The sequence below is a fragment of the Natator depressus genome, chromosome 3, assembly GCF_965152275.1.
Source record: "Natator depressus isolate rNatDep1 chromosome 3, rNatDep2.hap1, whole genome shotgun sequence".
NCBI classification, from domain to species: Eukaryota; Metazoa; Chordata; order Testudines; family Cheloniidae; genus Natator; species Natator depressus.
The window spans coordinates 17,751,599-17,771,993 of NC_134236.1; the positions used below are offsets into that span (position 1 = coordinate 17,751,599).

The 20,395-nt window shown below is 44.0% G+C and overlaps 1 protein-coding gene across 1 annotated transcript in view; it reads right to left on the bottom strand.

Annotated features, from left to right (window-relative positions):
* The window catches only part of LOC141983762 (24-hydroxycholesterol 7-alpha-hydroxylase-like), a 57,493-nt gene that overhangs the window by 9,789 nt on the left and 27,309 nt on the right, over positions 1-20,395 (bottom strand). The window contains exons 3-8 of the mRNA XM_074946779.1: positions 9,415-9,525; positions 5,549-5,684; positions 3,431-3,605; positions 2,793-2,930; positions 2,621-2,714; positions 1,934-2,029 (exon numbers count right to left, since the gene is read on the bottom strand). Coding sequence (XP_074802880.1) covers positions 1,934-2,029; positions 2,621-2,714; positions 2,793-2,930; positions 3,431-3,605; positions 5,549-5,684; positions 9,415-9,525 — 750 coding nt within the window. The remainder of the gene's footprint in view (positions 1-1,933; positions 2,030-2,620; positions 2,715-2,792; positions 2,931-3,430; positions 3,606-5,548; positions 5,685-9,414; positions 9,526-20,395) is intronic.

The window sequence follows — 20,395 nt, forward strand, 5'->3', positions numbered from 1 at the left end:
CTTCATTGAGATTGGTGGATGGAATGTATCCTTCAATTAACATAAGTACAAGGCTAAATTAATCACATGCCCCCATGTAAAACAAAAGGATTATATGATGCTGCCCAGAACTTTTGGATGGTGTGGGGGGTGGGCTTTGGGCTGAATTTTGTTTTGGGTAAGGGCATGCATGCGATGCAGTGTGCCTGAAGAAATCCAAGCAGAAGTCTGTAAGCATGGCATGGCCCTAGAAGAAGCTACAGAGAGAGCTTTTTGGGTCTGGTGTTGGCTAAAAAGACCTGAGTTTGAAGAAGCAGGACCTTGTACATTCCTTCAGATAAACAAGACTGTATCCAAGAAAATACCAGACTCCATCATGAATTTTTACTCCCAGCTGGAACATCCCCAGGGCCCGGAACTTTGACTAGTCATTCGGGTCAAAAAGGGGTAACAGAAAAATAGTGGCTGCTTTCAGTGAGGCTTTCACAACACCGACCAATGTGTCGTGTGAGAGCCTGAGCATACTCTGAAACATCTTCCATGTGCTGCCACTACTAAGCCCAGTGAGCAGGCCACGTTGTACATTCTTTTTATACCAGCCATTCTGATGGCGGGCAGCATGTTGTTCTGCTGTGTGAGGCACTCTGCATAAGATGCAGAACGAGATTTTCAAGTTCGTGACCTATGGAGCCACCTCTGATGTGGTGGAAAAATTGTGAGATGCCAGCAGCATCCTACCTTCCTTGGTGTCAGCACTAACAATGCACTGTGCAGTGTTCTTCAGCCATGGGTGGTGGGTATCATAGGCTGAGGGAGGCTGTGCTTCCCCAAACAGCCTGGAGTGGCTCTGCCCACACTCCACTCCTAGGCCCCTTCCTGCAGTTCCTTCCTGGTTCCTGCTCTTCCACACCCCAGACTGACTAGGGCTGGGGCGGCTGGTGTGCCGCCGGGACTTGGGGTAAGTGGGATTGTTGCTGCGCTGCCTGCCCGGTACTCCGGGGCTGGGGGCCTGTCTGGAGCTCCAGGGCTGGGGGCAGCCTGGGGCAGGAGGTGCTCTGGGCTCCTGCAGGAGAGATGGGGCAGAAGAGGATGGCAAGGGTTGGGGCCGTGGGCAGAAGGGGAGGCGCCAGAGGCAAGCCTCCCACAACACTCAGTTCACTGGCCGCCCATCTCTTCAGAAGTGTTGCACCATCAAAAGGTAGGGGGAAAAGTGCCAAGAACACTGGGCTGTCTCTTAGCAATAGTAAAGAGTCAGGTCTTGCCTTCACAGCACACAGATTTTCTGTTGCAGCTGTGTCTGGTTGGGGACCAGGGACTGCCTGGAAGATTTCCCTGTTGCCTGTGAGCCAGTTAGACCCTGCTCTACCAGGGGCAGTTGGAGAAGTGCTGAGTGTTTCCTGTGCACAAGCTGCCTGGCAACCTTTACTTCTTTGTGCCTGTTATTGGCTGTTGAATGTGGAAGGTGCCACGAAGAAAATAATTTAGGGAAAAAATTTTCCTTTTCCTTATCAATACTGAATTTGAATTCCTTTGTATCAGTTGCTGATGCCTGGTCTACACTCGAAAATTAGGTCAGCATAACTACGTCGCTCACGGGTGTGAAAAATCCACAATCCTGAGCAGTGTAGTTAAGCCGACCTAAGTCCCCATGCAGACAGCACTAGGTTGACAGAAGAATTCTTCCATTGACCGAGCTACCGCCTCTCGGGGAGGTTTATTACCTGCGCTGACAGGAGAATCCCTCCCATCAGGGTAGGTAGTGTCTACACTGAAATACTACGCAGTGCTGCTGTAGCATTTTTCGTGTAGACAAGCCCTCAATCCCTCTGTCGAGTGAGCACATTACAAGCTTTTCACTCCTTAATAAATCTTCCAGATATTGACCATTATTTTTTCCTGTCTTTTCCCAACAAATTGGAGATGCGAGAAAGCATTTCTCAGATAGTGTACTTACCAAAATAGCATTAACTTGGGAAGCCCAGAACAAGAGCAGCAAATAACCGGAAGCTCCATTTCCATGCAAATTGTCCAGGAGATGCTGTATTAGTGTCTCTCATAAACAAGAGAATGAATATGTATGTTAGAGGTTGTCTAAAAGAATGGTTTGCTAACATACTCTGCCTACAGGATGATCACATTCATTTATTGAAGAAAAAAGTCCTATTACTTAACAGTCCCGGGTCTGAGGCTAGAACCCTTTTCCCCCTCCCTCCTGTTTGGCTTGAGTTTTGTTAACATTCCAAAGGGTGGTATTTATTAAATTGGAGAGACCACTCACTCCAGGGCATATCCTGCACAATTCTCATTCCCTTTCATGAGTACAGGAATAATAATCAAATCATACAGAAATTCCAACCAAAGCAACAAAACTTGGTAGGTGGAATTATGGTCAAGCAACATTAAATTCATGTAATTGAAGCTGGTCAGAGCTGACTTTTCTTCTATAGAGGTAGCAGAGAATTCTATCCCTTTAAGTTTTCAGACCCTTCAGTCTTACAAAAGCGTCAACTTGAGCACACTAAAATGGAGGCACCCAAAATCACTAGTCATTTTTAAAAATCTTGGCCCATGTCCATAACTTAGCCTCTATACCAATGGTAACCTGGCAGTTTATAAAAAAAAAATCTTTTGGTAGGTTTACCTTAGAGCCACTTTCTGAAGATTTGTCTTTCTTTATATCTGTTGCAATCCTTTCAAATACATTAAGTAACCAAGTTTTGGATTTACCCCAGTTCCTGTGAGAGGATGAGATAATAAATGGAAATGGATTTTAAATGCACCTTAAGGAACAATTTATGAAGCATAAAACTCACCTTAAAAAAAATTCAGGTATCTGGGACCCAACTTCCAATCCTTCATCAAAATTCTGAAAATGCCTTTCAAACTCCTCAGTTGTTGGACAGAAGTTTTTCCCAAACAGGGTTTTCATTACTGCTGGACACATGATATGCCTGTGAAAACAGAAGGTTAAAAGTAATTCATTCAAGCATTTTTTAAGGCAAGAATGTAATCTTTTTGATTAGCAGTATAAGAATATTTAAGAGTGACTCTCGTGAGAAAAGTGACTATGTAAAATGGAACCTTCTCACTCGGCAGATCTGATGCTTGACAATAATAGAATCGGATCTGCTGACTTGAAATACATTAACAACTTTTTACTCCTGTAAGCCCTGCAGAACCAACACTGCCATGGGAAAGTGAGCTAGATTCCATTCTGGTTCACAAATCAGTCAGGGTGAAATTGGCTCCAGAGGGTCAGCACAGAGGGCCTTGCATCACATCAGTCCCCATTAAGCCTCCAAAATCAGTCTTATGTGGGACTTCGGTGAGACACAGAATTTTGTGCTGACCCTCTACACGGATGAATTTCACCCACAATAAATAAATATTTACGTGTTTAATAAACATACTGGATATCTGTGCATTAGAGTTGGATTGTAAATCTACGAACCTTACTAGGTCATTGAGATCCTCAGTTCCTTCTTTGCCCAAATGATCCACGTGCTCATGGAATTCTTTACACAGAGTCTCAGAGAACTGATGCAGGTTAGAGGAACTCAGGTGTTGTATCATCAATTTGAAGAACATGCTACGGTTCTGATGAAAGCTTTCTTTGGAGATTGAAACTTAAATAGAAAATAAACAGCATGTTTTGGAAGCCAGCAAGTTAATTCCCCATCCACCCACCAAAGCAGATGGTGAGGGAAAATGTAAGGAACTCAGCTATTATAGACCAGTCAGCCTAACTTTGATATCTGGAAAGATACTAGAACAAATTATTAAACAATCAATTTGTAAGCACCTAGAAGGCAACAGGGTGAATAAGTAACAGTCAACATGAATTATCAAGAACAAATCAGGCCAGATCAACCTAATTTCTTTCTTTCACAGGTTTACTGGCCTCTTGGATGGGGGGAAGCTGATGTGATATATCTTGATGTTAGTTAGGCTTTTGACACAGTCTCACATAATATTCTCATAAGCAAACAAGGGAAATGTGGTCTAAAGGAAATTGCTGTGAGGTGGGTGCACAACTGGCTGAAAAATCATACTCTCAGAGTAATTATCAATGATTTACTGTCAAACTGGGAGGATGTATCTAGTGGAATTCCACAGGGGTTTGTCCTGTCTGCCACTAGTCAATATTTTCATGAATGACTTAGATAATGGAACAGAAAGTATGCTTATAAAATTTGTGGATGACACGAAGCTGGGAGGGGCTGCAAGCACTTTGAGGACAGCATTAGAATTCAAAATGACCTTGACAAATTGGAGAATAGCTCTGAAATGAGCAAGATGAAATTCAATAAAGACAAGTGCACAGTACTACATTTAGAAAGGAAAACTCAAATGCACAAATATAAAATGAGGAATAACTGGCTGGGTGGTAATACTGCAGAAAAGGATCTGGGGGTTATAGTGGATTACAAACTAAATATGAGCCAACAACATAATGCAGTTGCAAAAAAAGCTAATATCATTCTGCAGTGTATTAACAGGAGTGTCCTATGTAAGGCACAGGAGGTAATTGTCCTGCTCTACTAAGGTCTGGTGAGGCCTTAGCTGGAGTATTGTGTCCAGTTTTGGGCGCCACACTTTAAGAAAAATATGGACAAATTAGAGTCTAGAAACCCTGACCTACAAGAAAAGGTTAAAAAAAACCTGAGCATGTTCCATCCTGAGAAAACATGACTGGGGGGGAGAGGGCCTGATAAGTCTTCAAATATGTTAACGGCTGTTATAAAGAGGATGGTGATCAATTGTTCTCCATGTCCACTGAAGATAGGACAAGAAGTAATAGGCTTAATCTGCAGCAAGAGAAATTTAGGTTAGATATCAGGGAAATCTTTTTACCTATAAGATTAATAAAGTACTGGGATAGTTTGCCAAGAGAGATTGTGGAGTCCCCATCATTGAAGGTTTTTAAGAACAGGTTAGACAAACACCTGTCAGTGATGGCATAGGTATATTTGGTCCTGCCTCAGTATGGGAGGATGGACTAAATGACCTTTTGAGGTTCCCTACATTTCTATGATTCTATAACGAGTGCTCAAAAGGTTAAATCCACTCCATGTAGAGGACTAGAACAAAGCTCATTGGCAAACTGTGTCCTCTGTTTTTCAGCATCTAACATTACGTCTACACTGCAATAAAAGACCCAAGGCATGGCTGCAGCTGGCTACAGATCAGCAGACTTGGGCTTGCAAGGCTATAAAACATCAACATCTAAAAATGCTTCAGAGTCTGGGCTCCAGCCTGAGCCCAAATGTCTACACTGCAGTTTTATAGCCCTGTCAGCAGACCTGGGCTTTGAGACTCAGGGCTGCAAGTTTTTTATCACAGTGTAGATGTACCCCATGAGGCCTTGATTGAGATTTTGGGCACTACTAAAATAATGGGTCAGAAGCCAATGGAGATATGCCAATTTACATCAGCCAAGGATCTAGCCCAGTATTTCTGTGTACTGGATTCTTCTCCCTAAATTTGTGACTTGACCTTGGATCCAAATAAGCTTCTTAATCTTGATATGTGACTAGATTTGAGGTCTACATAAGAGAATATCCTGTACCCGTGCGTTGAAGGGCTTGCTGCACCGCTTCATCCAAATCTGCTTCTTTAGACCTCAGAAATTCAAGAACATCCTCTGTCTCAGTCACAAAGGTGAATCGATTTCCCAGAATGTACACAGTGAACACTGGTCCATACTAGTACAAACAATAATAAAAAATCTGACAAATATTGTTGTAGTATTAGTGTATTTTACAGAAGACCAAGATATTTCCCATAACTTCTGCAGCAATTGCCAATTAATCAAGAGTTAAAACCCACTTTAAATGGACACTATCAAGATGAAAATTATGAGCCTGATTCAGCACTCTGTTATTACAGTTTTACATAATAAAGCATGGTGTTAAAGCATTATGGGGCCAGATATTTTAGAAGTTGGCCTGGTTTTTGTAATTTAGGTCATTTAGATGCCTAAATAGCAGACTGCATCCACAAATAACTGAGTGCAAAATAATGTCCACAAAAACATGATAGTGTTAACTCTATTGAATGGAACATTTTGTGTGTGAACATTTTCAGTGGAGTTGCACCAATGTAAAAGTGGCTTATACAGAACCGGCTCTAGGCACCAGCAAAGCAAGCACGTGCTTGTGGCGGCACAATTCCAGGGGCGCCATTCCGGCCAACTTTTTTTGGCGGGGGGGCAGTTGCGCTCTCGGAGCTTGGGGCGGCAAATTTTTTGCTTGGGGCAGCAAAAAACCTAGAGCCGGCCCTGGGTTTAATGGAATGGAGAATATTTAAAACTAGTTCTCACCCATTAAAACAACAAGGAGTCCGGTGGCACCTTAAAGACTAACAGATTTATTTGGGCATAAGCTTTCGTGGGTAAAAAACCCACTTCTTCAGATGCATGGAGTGCATGGAGTTCTTACCCATGTTATTACTAGTAATGGGGTTTTGAATCAGCCCAGAATGCTTTGGGTTTACCTTCTACATTTCCATGGATAATGCAATAAGTCATGTAAGTTTCACTATTTGGTTTTCCTGTACTAGCACAAAGCAGTTGTGTTTTGATTTCCAGCACTGGTCAATATGAATTGACCACATTTATACAGAGAAAGACCTCAGTTCTCAAAACATCCTCCTACACTGTGGGCACAATGATGAACTTGCATTTAAATGCAGGTGTAAAGCTTTAGGCATGATTAAATTGAACCAGCAGATGTACTCATTTGGAAGCCTACTTAACTGACTGCATCCATAAATCAGAGTTAGGTATCTAAATGGGTCCAATTGTGAGAACAATTTAATTGCACTCAGAATTTTGGGCCAACAATATTTGAGACTTCGGTTGAGGGCTAACTTAAAACAAAAGTTTAAAAGGCCAAAATAGCTCAAATTACACATTTCTACAACTATTAGGATACATTTTCAGCCTGATTTTAACAAGGCCTGTTTTTATGGATACTATTTTCCTTTCACAATTATTTGTAATGCAATCTGCTACTTCGGCCTCTAAATAACCTAAATTGCAAAAACAAGGCTGACTTCTAAAAATCTGGCCTCATAATGTTTTAATAACATCAGGTATTTTTATTCTATCAATGTATACAGTACTGTAAGGTATGATACTAATACAAATTTGATCTGCTTCTGGGATCTGCTACTTGGACTTTCTGAGACTTCAGACAAGGATGTCAATTAAGAGGATAGTTGTTGTGATTTAAATACTTCTCAACTAGCTGCTGAATTGTATTAATCAATTAAACTGCTGAATGTAACAATTTTCATTCACTGCATAACTGGACAGGATTTGACGTGACCCATAAGAACTTCTGTGGACAGTTTTCAGAGCAAGAACAGAGTCTTCACCCAAATCTGCCTGCATTCTTATGCAGAGTTTAAGAGTTCTGTAGGAGAAGATCCCCTCTCCTGTGGAACTCTGCTGGACATGGAGAGAAACTCTCTTTCTTGTGGTGATACTGAGCTCCACAGGAAAAAAAAATCTCTGATAGAAAAATTCAGTGGAGGGGAGAGGAGGAGTTGTGTCAGCATGCACAACATTATGTGTGATTATATTATATCCTGCAAAGTTTGGGTGAGGCACAAAGTGGAGCATATAGACGGGGTTGTGGTTGGTGGCAACAGTCCCCAGAGAAGACGAGTAGGGGGGTCATGTGCGGTTAAGTGCTCCCCCCTCCGATTGCCCTGTGAAGTTGGGGAGAGAAAGGGTCTCCGTCCTCCCGCTGCGCCTGACCCCCGGCATGCTCGGCCCCTATCCCTGACAGCCGGGCCCGGGGGGGGGAATGGAGGGGGTAGGACCAGCCGTTCCTCGTGTTGGGAGCTCTGGGTCGCCCTGTGAGAACCTCGCTGGGAGCAGCAGGCCACTCCCTGCCTGGGCCCGGCTGCCAGGGACAGGGGCTGAGCGAGCCAGAGTCCCCTCGCTCGTCCCCTGTTCTGGAAGTGGGCCGCCGCCAGGCTCTCTCAGGCAGCTGCTGCACTGCACAGAGCAGTGACCCGGAGCCGCCTGCTTCAGCCGCATGAGAAGCGGCTCTGTCCCGCTCCTCGCCCGGCTGCCAGGGAGAGCGGCCAAACGTGCTGGGGTCGGAGGTGCAGCAGGAGAAGGACGGAGGTAACGTGGAGTGGGGAGAGCGCGGCAGCAGGCTGGGTGTAGGACAGGAGAGTGGGGTAGCTGGGCGGAGAAGACACATGGGGCGACCATGTGTCCTCCCCTTTAGATTGTGTCCCCCCAATATGGGGGGGAAACGAGTCACCTATGACTGACCCCCTGACTTCTAGCTAGGCAAATCTAAGGATGTGATGCCACTGGAGGATTTTATAAAGTCTGCCCAAATGGCTTCTAAGCTGGTCAGAAAACAGAATTTCTGTCCGGTGGGAAATTCCAATGTGTTGCAGGGGGAAAAATCATCCCAAATCAGAACAAACAGTTGAAAGCTCAAAATATTTTATGGAATGGAAATTTCAAACTATTTCAATTTGGAAACATTGCAAAGACCTTATCAAAAGTTTTCATTTTGATAATATTGAAACATTACACTATTAAATATAATATATGCATGTGCAATTTAAATAAGTATAATAACATGAAAGTTTTTTTAAAAATAAATTAAAATTCTAAAGGAAATGAGAATTAGAGCTGAACTAAACAAGAATGTCAATGTGAAGTGAAACAATAAAGTCAAAATAAAATACGGTATTCTGATTTTGACAGTTTCAAATGTTTTCTGTCAAAATGTCAATAAAAATTGACATGTTACCTCAAAAAAAATTGATGTTGTTGGGGACACTGGGGCATGGCCACTAGGTAACTCGAGGGGATGGAAGACCACGAGTGTCGATGAAGCCCCCTCGCACTAGGCCCAAGTGTCCTTGCCCCCCTTTTTTCACCCTTTTTTCATTTGCGTACCCCTTAAAAATTTCAAATGGATGTGTGGACCCCTTTGGAAATCTTAAACATAGTTGGCGGACCCCCAAGGGTTTGTGGACCCCAGGTTGAAAACCACTGTTTTATGATAATGACAACCTATTGTGGACCCTTTAGACACAGTCTACAGACTCCGCGGGGTCTGCAGACCACAGGCTGAAAACCACTGCTGTACAAGAAAAGGAAGCTGTTTCAAAGCCTGGTCTGTAAGATCAGCGGGAAGGGGAGCCTTGTATTCTTCTCAGCATTAATAACTATAGGCTTAAAAACAAAGTATAGAAATTAGAATAGAAAAGCTCAGCTAATGGTATAAATTTAAATGGTCAAAAATCAGGAAATGCAAAAATGAAGGTTAAATATTCAACTTGAAGTCTTCTTTCTTTTGCTTATACATTACAACACAATCTTCAGTTACATGGTAGTATCCCATTTCTCCAATAATACATTATTTATTCACACAGCTATGTCTACCAGCTTATTACCTTGATTCTGGCTTGTTCTATAAACTTCAGAGGCGCTTTCCCAAACTGAAATGCAGCTCCAAACCAAGGGATCCAACCACGGATAAAAGGTGGGGAATTTGGATTTTTTGGCTGAAACAAAAAATACATGATAATAATAAGTCCAAGGACTAAAGACAAGATGGCAGTAACATCTATGTCCATTTCCTCCCCAACACCAATGACTGATGATTCAGAGAAATGTTTCTGTTGATTCCAAACTGGCTTCTGCTGCTGCTTCTGCGGCTCCCTTAATGATGTATTGTAGTATTTATATAGCGCACATGGGTGTACGTAGGGCTGTACACAGGGCAAATGTGCTGAATGTATCTGAACTGAAGAACTGTTTTGTATAGGATAAATGAAGAATGGGGTGTGGCTGTTACTTAGCACATGTGATGGAGTGGGTGAGTATGTGAAAAATGTTTGTGGCATAAAAGAGAAGGGTTGGTTGATCATTAATTCAGAAATTCTCCTAGTTGTAATTGGATTAGAAGAAGACATAATACTAGGTGTGGATGCAGGACGGATATAGCTTGATGCAAAGCTCATTGGTGTCAATGGAGAGATTCCCTTTGAGTTCAGTGTGCCTTAGATCAGGTCCAAGGGAGAAGCTAATAGTAGTATGGGTGTAGAAGGAAAAATGTGTAGGCATGTAATGAATTTTGTAGCCCGGGCAATGACGATGAAGAGCTTGGATTTGATGTGGAAGCTGGCGAAGTAAGCTAGAGCAAATAGAGGAAGGATGGCCAGTGGTTAGACTGAGTTGGAAGAGCCAGGTTCAGTTCCCAGCCCTCTCACAGACTTCCTCTATGACCTTAGGAAAGTTACTCAGTCTCTTTGTGCCTCAATTCCCCATCTCTAGCATGGGAATAATAGCATTTCCCCACCTCACTGGGGAAGGTAAATGTATTGACGGTAAATGTATTAAAAATGGTGAGGTACTAAGATACAATGGTGATGGAGGCCACATAAGTACCATAAAGAGATAAGGTCAGAATGACAGGAGAGGAAGATGATTGTGTCAACCCTGTTTTGGATAGACTAGACTGGGGAGTATAGAAAGGAGGCTATAGCCGTCAACATGAGAGATGAACAGGGATAGAGAATAAAGGACAAACTTTAGATTCATAGATTTTTTTTTTTAAGGCTGGAAGGAACTATTAGATCATCTAATCTGATTTTCTGTATATTACATGCCATAACATTTCACCCCATTACCTGTACTGAGCCCTGTATTTAGAGATGTTGATGTTGACGTTGGCAGCAGGGAGTATAAATTAGGTAAGAATTTGGCACTATGTGTTTATCACTCCGAGGTGCTTTGGGTTGAGGAGTTTGGGGGTTTTTTTGTCTGTACAAAAGAGAGAAAAATGTCCTTTAGGAAATCTCAGCAAACAAGGTGTCAAATTAACTTTAGTGGGATTGCTATTCAGGTAAGTGGATGCATCTTCAACAGGACAGCAGAGGAGAATCAAAATGAACTTTTACAAGTACATCAAAATACTGTACACAGAGCAACACTTGAGGTGCAGAGTAATGATTACAGTCTACAATAAAACATTGCAAAATACATCACAGCATCCCTTTGACACGACTAACCTTTTGCTAGTTTTGTTTGGCATTGCAGTGGGATTCAGCTCTCTCTGAAGTCATTTACAAACTCCCAGGGAATTCAGTGGGTGAAGGATTGGGCCAGAGTTTTTAAAACTAATTCCTTTAGTGTATACCCCTTTGAGTAGCAAAAATGTAATATTCACATTATGGCTTTTAGCACACTTTTGATCTATGTAAAGCAAGGGGCTTTGCAGAATGTACAGGCAATACAATCTCTGCCCTGAAACCACCACTGTAGCAAACACTTATGAAAATAAGTAACTTTTCACATGTGAGTAGATCCATTGTGTTCAGTGGGACTATGCATGTGCAAAGCTCCTAATATATGTAAGTGCATGCAGGAACTGGGTGTAAGGGCAAACCGGCACATTTGTTCTTTCTCCCATGCTGCTCCTCACGCTCAGGAGAAGCTCACTGTAAACATCTGTAAAACTTAATCGTTGTCCTCCTTCAAAACCCCTTTAACTCTCCTTTGTCATGATCCCTACCAACGGTTAGGCTGCTGGAGTGCTGAGATCACAGCCTATCATGCTGGCCAATACTGTCTCACTTGTTTCCTTGTACTCCTCAACTGTCTGGATCCATCTGTTGTCTCTGCCTTATACTTAGATTGTAAGCTCTTCAGGACAGGGACTGTCTTTTTGCTCTGTGTGTGTACAGCACCTAGCACAATGGAGTCCTGGTCCATAACTAGGTTCCTAGGCTGGCTGGCTGGACTACGATAAATACAAATGATAAATAATAATACAATTATTATTCTCCCACTTTGATGTGGAGTAACCTCTTATCCACCCATGTAATTCCAATGATATGAAATACAGGTTCATCATAGTAAGGGGCGGTAGAAGGAGGCTGGTAGGAGCCACAACCTAATGTCATCAGAATGTTTTATTTAACCAAAGGCACGTAATTGCAAAGGGGTGGATTCTCCACAATGCTTCTATGCCAGGAGAGGATGCAAAGCAAGGAGAACTCAGCTGGGGGCATAGAAAGGGAGAAGCGATTCCATGGCATGCCCCCTTTCTGGCTCCCTTGTATCATTTCTGCGAGGCAGGGCTGCCCCATTTTGGAAACAGGAAGGGGTGCCAGTGGAACTAGACGTCTTATGCTTTCTGTAGCATGCTTACTTCTTGGGAAGCAGCATGGTGAAGTGCGAGAACGTAGCTGTGAGAGTTGGATGCCCTGAGTTGTTTTCCTGGTTCTACTACTGACTTGCTGTGTCACCTTGGGCAATTCACTCACCCGCTCCGTGCCTCAGTTTCCCCATCTTTAAAATACAAATAGTAATGCTTATACTTCTGTGTAAAGTACTTTCAGATCTATGGCTGTAAAGTGCCATTTAAATGCAAAGTATGGTTGTTTATTGTTTTGCAGGTCTCCATTATAGAGTTTAGTCCAACAGTGTTGTCAACTCTTGTTAGTTTTTTCATGAGCCTCGCAATTTTGGGTGTTTTTATTGAAGCCCCAGCTCCTGGAGCGGTGCGCCATTTAGGGAGGGAAGGGGGGGACCTGGCCCCCACCCCCAAGTTTTGTACCACATTATAATTTTACAAACAGGGTGGTGCAAGGGAGGATTTGCAGGGACTATAGCCACCTGAAAATTTGCCTCAGCCCCCACCTGTAGCACCCCTCCCAGAGCTGGTTGCCCAGCCAGCAGCCGCCACTCTCCGGCTGCCCAGCTCCTGTCACCCTGGCAGTCTCCTCTTCTCTGGGAAGCTGATCCACGGCTGGTGCAGCACTAGAGGAGCTCATCCGATGCTAGAGGTGGCCGTGGCCGAGTGGGTCTCCGCTGAGCTGGGGAGGTGGGGACAGATGCCTGTCTGTGCAGGTGCCTCTGACTCAGGAGTAGGAGCTGCTGCTGCAGCTGTACTGAACAAGTGTTCAGACTCCTGCATGCTTGGCTTAAAGAGACAGTGTGCTCAGGGCCAGCTCACAACATTTTGGCACCCGAGGCGGGGAGCTCAAATGATGCCCCCATGCTCCCTCGCTTGGGCCAAAACTTTGAAAGGTCTCAATTCTGCCTTCTTCCTGTTCTAATCCTCTCATGGTACTGCTCTTCTACCTACCCCAATAAAGGAGAACTAACAACTTAAAATGCCTTGTTCAACAATTTTAAGTAACACTTAACTTTCAAATGCCTGAACAGCAAATGTAACTTTGTTATACCAATAAAATAAAAACCAGCAAGATCTTATTAAAGGGGAAAAGGCAAAATACCACATTTATTGTGGATACAGAAAGAATCATAGTAAGCAGTTAGTTATAGCTATAACATTCCATTCAATCTCATATTTATTCACACACACACACACACACACACAGGTTCTGCAAGGTTGTTATCATAGTTACCAGCCTTCGAGTTGCTCATGCCAAGCCACTGGCCAGGTGGCCTGGACATGAGGAAGGAGCAGGGCCTTGTCAGATGCTCATCTGATGCTCCTGGAAGTTGGTTTGCAGAATCAGACCCCAAAGTTCTCACTTTCTAGAGTCCATTTTTATAGGAATTTTTCCTATGCCAGTCTATGGGAATTGCTTCATCATGCTGTTGCTGAATCAATCAGCAGATGGCACATTCCTGACGGCTCCATGCTACCAGATGTTATCTTGTTCTTTGGTTCTCCCATTCTTGAGGCTGTTGCGTGGATTCCAGTCTGCCCTCCGGGAGTCCTCTGGTTATTTCCACTTGACGCCTTCTTCAGCCGATGGACACTGGATTCTTAGGCTGGCACCTCCCTGATCATTCAGTTATTATCCACACCAAGCATCCATCCACATACATCCTCTATTTCTATTTTAATCACAATTGTTAATACAACAAAAGGGCGGGGAGTCTCTGGTTGCTGTTTCTGTTGTTACAGAGTATTGCTTTGAGTCTCTCTCTGTGTGAATTGCTTTGAGAACAGACTCTGTCTTAAAATGTACTAACGCAATTAGCAGCTTGCAAGTTTCACACATAGAGGGAGAGAAACAGTACCAAAAACCAAGAGACCTCTTAATCAGTAATACCCTGGAATTTAAACTATGGGGAATCAAACTCATTTGTGATTTTAATACAGAACTTCTTTAACATGATCCAACAACTTTTCTTGTCTGCATAGTAAACACTGGCATTTTTATCTGTTTGAATAATCAAAGTGGTGCTTTCGGTGCCTTCTTGATTGTAAAGATTTGAACTGCTTCCTGAAGGTCCACAGTCTGGGCCAGCTCATGCTCTATTGAGATGGTTGCAAGGCCAACCAGCCTCTCCTGTGTCATTGTGGAGTGTAGATGTGTTTTTATTAACTTCAGTTTGGAGAAGCTGCGTTCTCCACTGGCAACTGTTACAGGAAGTGTTAGACGTATACGCAGAGCAAAAAAAAGCATTTGGAAAGAGGGTGGTCATCTTATTTGTGCACCTACATTCCAGAACAGCCTTTGGAGTTGATCCTGCTGAAATGTATCTTGAAAGGACTTTCAGTTCATCACCTAAATCACTCGCATCAATATAGCGCATGTCATCATGGGTCAACACTGTCTCTAGTGCCCTGCATTGCTGGTGTAGGTCTTCTTCAGGTATAGTGAGGAGTTTTGGAATATCATACAACATCCCAAATATACCGCTGTGTTCCTTGAGCTGCATGAAACGTTCCTCAAGTGACTGTATTGCACAATCTAGCACCTGGTTAAAGAATTCAACTTTGAATTGTTGTTTGGGGTCTCTTATGCGATTATCCCGTGCCTCGTAATCAAAATGCCATCTTCTTCGGTGACTCTTGTATTCTTGAACGGGTGGGAAAATAGCTTCAGTATGAAGTTCCTCTGCCAGCTTCTATGCACTCTTCAAAATATTTTGAAATCTCTCATCTGACCAGTAAGACTGTAGGTATGACTTTGCTTTGTCCATTTGTTCCATTGCTCCACATATATCAAGGTCAACACCTTGGAGTCTCTTGCTTACAACATTTATTTCAAACAGTATGTCAAGCCACAACACTAAGCCACACAGAAATTTGAAGTTATGTATGTTTCTGGTAATTCTATTTCCCTCTGCCACTGTTCTCCCACAAACAGTTCCTGTCATAGCATTATCCTCCATAATGGCAACTATAGCATCATCTATCTTCCCAATTTGGTGTTTGATAGGCTTTATCGCCTCCATTCGACTTTCCCATCCTGTGGCACTCAGTGGTTTCAGTGTCAGAGAGGACGTTCTCAGATGTTGCTTCAAAATTTGCCATCGATGAGTTGATGCAGACAAAAATACATAGATGCTTTGAATTACATTAAACAATTCAGCAGCCTCTCTAGAAGCTGATGCTGCATCACTGACCACCAAGTTCATTGAATGAGAACTGCATGGGACAAAAAAACCTCGAGGCTTTAACTCTCGGATCCGTGTCTGCACTCCTCTGTTCTTTCCTCTCATGTTGACACATTATCGTAGCCCTGACCTCTCATGTCATCTATCGCAATTCCCATATCTTCCAGTTTTTTAAGAAGCACATTTGTCATACCAGCTCCTGTAGTATCATCAATGTCAATAAATTCTAGAAAATGCTTTCTGACAGTCACCATTGCAGGGACATTTTCCACTAGGTTCTGCTGTTGCACCATTAAAGTCATTTGTTCCTGTGACAGGTTTCGAGCCCCTAGGGGGCGATGGAGAGCTATGGCCCCACTGGCAGGCCTTAGTCACACCTTTCGGGCGCTGGGGAATTAGCAGGAAAGGTGTGCTGGCCGGAGTCTGCGGCGCGCCCCTCAGGCCGGGGAGCGCCGGCACGGGTTGGTAGCGCACAGTTTTGCTACCCGAGGCAGGTTGGCCAGGGTAGGGGAACGCAGGCCCACCCAACTCCACTGCATTCCAGCCCAGGGCCCTGACAGTGGCGGGAGGTGAAGGTCCCGCCGCTGGGTCAGCAGGGGGCCATCCGCGCCCGCTGACCAAACATACCCACCCCACGGTGCAGTTCTGCCCCTGGGCTACTTCCTACCCGGTCTCTCAAGCGGGTCTCTCTGGTCCCTCCAGCTTGTCCAGGTATTCCGCTGCTGGCAGCTCCAGCTCCCTCTCTGTGTCGGGCTCACGCTGGCCCGGGTTACCGCCTGGCCCCTCCAGGTCCTCCGGGTACTCAGCGGCTGGCAGTCCTGGTCGCCACAGGCCTTCCTCCCGGTCAGGTTCCTCCTGGCCCCGGGCCTCCCCTGGGTCGGCAGCAGGATCGCAAGGGAGCAGCCTGTGTCTGTCTCCCTCCCTGGTGCTCTCCTCACTGGGCAAAGGGCCCTGCCCTTTGTACTTCCTGTCCCACCCCTCCCCTTCCGGGGACTGGCGTAAGCTTGGTCTGGCCCCGCCCACTCAGGCTGAGAGGGTGGCTCTTTACACTCTGGTTCGAAGGGAAGCCACCCTGGCTCCCTACAGTTCCATATGGCTGAGGTCAGGTGTGCAGTCCAGAATAACAGAGTACTATCTTGTTGACTTCAGATCTGCCACAATCTTCTGTTTGACTTTTGTTGCCAGTAACTGTATGATCCCATTTTGAATTGTTTTTCCAAGGTAGTGGTGTGTGTATATTTCTTGGGTGGTGACTCTTCTTAGATGCTCCTGGAGTACAACATCAAACTCAGCCATCAGCTCCACAATTTTAAGGAAGTTTCCATTGTTTGGCACATACAGCTGATCTGAAGTGCCACACGGTGCTAGGTTTTGGGTAGCAAGCATTCTCACAATGGCAATGAGCCTTTTCAGAACATTTTGCCAGTACAGGGACTCTGATGCAATCTTCTCTTGATGCAGATCATCTATGCTGGCCTTTAACCTTAGTCTCATCTCAAGCTCTTTCCACCTATGGAATGCTCTCTGGTGATTTCCTGCCTTCTCATGGCATGCCAGATTTCTAGACAGATTTTTCCAGTCCTTTGTTCCTGTAGAACCCAATGTGGCTGGAACATTAGACTGGAAGAGTTTGCAACAAAAACAGTATGCAGCATTCTGGGTTTTTGAGTACATAAGCCATGGCCTCTCCACTTTGTCACCATTGGGGATTTCACGCCAGTAATGTGTTGAATGGAAACTTCTATTTTCATTGTCTGTGGGGAACATGACATTTTTCACTTGCTGTGGCCCATGCAGTACAGGGAAGTCCCTCAGACTACTGCTCAAGTGGGTCCACAGTCCTGGATCATCTAAACTTAAGGAACTAAACTCAGCAGCACCTGTTTCTTGCACCTCCACCACACTCTTCTCTGATCTACACTTTTCTTCAGGAATGTGCATGGTTACATCCATTTGAGATGGAGATATGGATGCTGCAGTAGCTGCCAGGTCACCTGCACTCTGACTAACTGTACGATCAGGCATCTCCTCACCACTCACATCCTCACTGGGGCCGGAAGGCTCACTGTGAACATTTGTGTCTATGTATCTCAGGAGAACTGCTTCCTGCTTAGCTAGAAAAGCTTCCTTTGGCTTGCTTTTCTTTTTCTGAATGCTGCCTCAGAGGGGTGTTTTCTTCTTTCACTCATGACTGCTGTTCTGTGCCAGCGATAGTGGCTCTCAACACTCAGTTGAAGGGGACAAATAAGCAGGCTGGTAGCAGGGCCTAACTGGCTCCTACTACTTCAGTTGACTGCCTGTTCTCCTCAAGAGGGTTCAGGGAAGCAGCAGGAAACAGGAAGCTCCCTGAGAAGCTGGTGTCAACCAGTCCAGGCTCCTGGGGTGCTACAGAGGTACATAAGAGGCTCCTCCTCCTCTCTCTCCCTGCAGATCCTGCTGCTTTCTGTTGTTCCCTCTCACCTTTTCTCCTGCCTGCCTGTTAGGTCTCTTGTACCCTCCTTCCTCCAGCACAGCACTCCACCATCCCTGTGCATCTAGAGCAGAAATAATACATATGCACTAGCAGCAGACACAATTTTCTACACTCTGGGTCCTAGTGGTGCCCACCCCCCCGGTCTGGCACCAGAGGTGGCCGCCTCAGTTTGCCTCATGGTAAGGCCAGCCCTGAGTGTGCTGACACAATCATTCAGCACACACAATCTCACACATACACACCTTCAGTCTCCCACACACTCTCCCCAACACACACACAATCAAATAATAGTATCCTTCTAGAATTTAAATTTAGCTTGTACTCACCTTAGCAGTGCCAGTTTTTTTTTTTTAAATCTAAACACAAAACTTTAGGCACTGTGCAGATGAAGGTTGCTTATTTTCAAATTATATTTATTTATTATATCTGTAAAATAACTTAAAATTCACATGAAAATAAATGCAGTTCCAAGTCCGATACTAATAGTAATGATGGATTCAAATATTAATGAGTCACATATATGACTGTGATTAGTAAACAGAAATGCCAAAATAATTAAACAAATTCCCATTCTTAATTAAAAAGGGGGAGAAAACTTAACTGTGCATGTTAAAATTAAGTAAATATCTTTTTAGTGGAGTGAAAAAACAATTGACTAAAATAGAGTGGATAATTGTGGTAACACAGTGTGTGCCAGAGAAAGTAAGCAGATATTAGGCAAATTTTATTTATTTTTATTTATCTCTACTAAAGGTAGTGTACAAAGTATCTGTGCTAAGGCTCCAAAACTGATACAAGATATTTCCAAACCCAAGCATTGAGGTATTCTCTCCAGATTGTTCTAAATTTACATATAAACTTAAAATATGGCTTTAATTGGTGTTTTTCTTTCTTTATATAGGAATTAGATACAGTGTTCCAAGCAGTTAATTTCTAACTTATCTGCAACACAAAACAAAACAAAACATCACACCTAGAGTTTTCAGGTGCCTAAGTAGCCTCTGAAATCACGGTTAAAATCTGAAATAGCACCCCTGTGCTGGAGTCCTGACTATGTGAGAATCTCAGCTTTCATCTCGAAAAAAAAGTTTCTAGCCCTCATGATTCCAGAGCAAAGTTTGAAAACGTGAACTCTAACCACTCAAATAACTGAAGGCAAATATATATATATATATATATATATATATATATATATATAGTCTGGCAACTCATGGAAGTTACTAGATCGCAGGCCCTGGTTCTCATGGGAGACTTCAATCATCCTGATATCTGCTGGGAGAGCAATATAGCGGTGCACAGACAATCCAGGAAGTTTTTGGAACGGGTAAGGGACAATTTCCTGGTGCAAGTGCTGGAGGAACCAACTAGGGGCAGAGCTCTTCTTTACCTGCTGCTCACAAACCGGGAAGAATTAGTAAAGTGGATGGGAACCTCGGAGGCAGCGACCATGAGATGGTCGAGTTCAGGATCCTGACACAGGGAAGAAAGGAGAGCAGCAGAATACGGACCCTAGATTTCAGAAAAGCAGACTTTGACTCCCTCCGGGAACTGATGGGCAGGATCCCCTGGGAGAATAACATGAGGGGGAAAGGAGTCCAGGAGAGCTGGCTGTATTTTAAAGAATCCTTACTGAGGTTACAGGGACAAACCATCCTGATGTGTAGAAAGAATAGTAAATATGGCAGGCGACCAGCTTGGTTTAACAGTGAAATCCTTGCTGATCTTGAACACAAAAAAGAAGCTTACAAGAAGTGGAAGATTGGACAAATAACTAGGGAAGAGTATAAAAATATTGCTCGGGGATGCAGGAGTGAAATCAGGAAGGCCAAATCACACTTGGAGTTGCAGCTAGCAAGAGATGTTAAGAGTAACAAGAAGGGTTTCTTCAGGTATGTTAGCAACAAGAAGAAAGTCAAGGAAAGTGTGGGCCCCTTACTGAATGAGGGAGGCAACCTAGTGACAGAGGATGTGGAAAAAGCTAATGTACTCAATGCTTTTTTTGCCTCCGTCTTCACGAACAAGGTCAGCTCCCAGACTACTGCACTGGGCAGCATAGCATGGGGAGGAGGTGACCAGCCCTCTGTGGAGAAAGAAGAGGTTCGGGACTATTTAGAAAAGATGGACGAGTACAAGTCCATGGGGCTGGATGCACTGCATCCGAGAGTGCTAAAGGAGTTGGCGGATGTGATTGCAGAGCCATTGGCCATTATCTTTGAAAACTCATGGCGATCCGGGGAAGTCCTGGACGTCTGGAAAAAGGCTAATTAGTGCCCATCTTTAAAAAAGGGAAAAAGGAGGATCCTGGGAACTACAGGCTAGTCAGCCTCACTTCAGTCCCTGGAAAAATCATGGAGCAGGTCCTCAAGGAATCAATTCTGAAGCACTTAGAGGAGAGGAAAGTGATCAGGAACAGTCAGCATGGATTCACCAAGGGCAAGTCATGCCTGACTAATCTATTTGCCTTCTATGACGAGATAATTGGCTATGTGGATGAGGGGAGAGCGGTGGACGTGTTGTTCCTTGACTTTAGCAAAGCTTTTGACACGGTCTCCCACAGTATTCTTGCCAGCAAG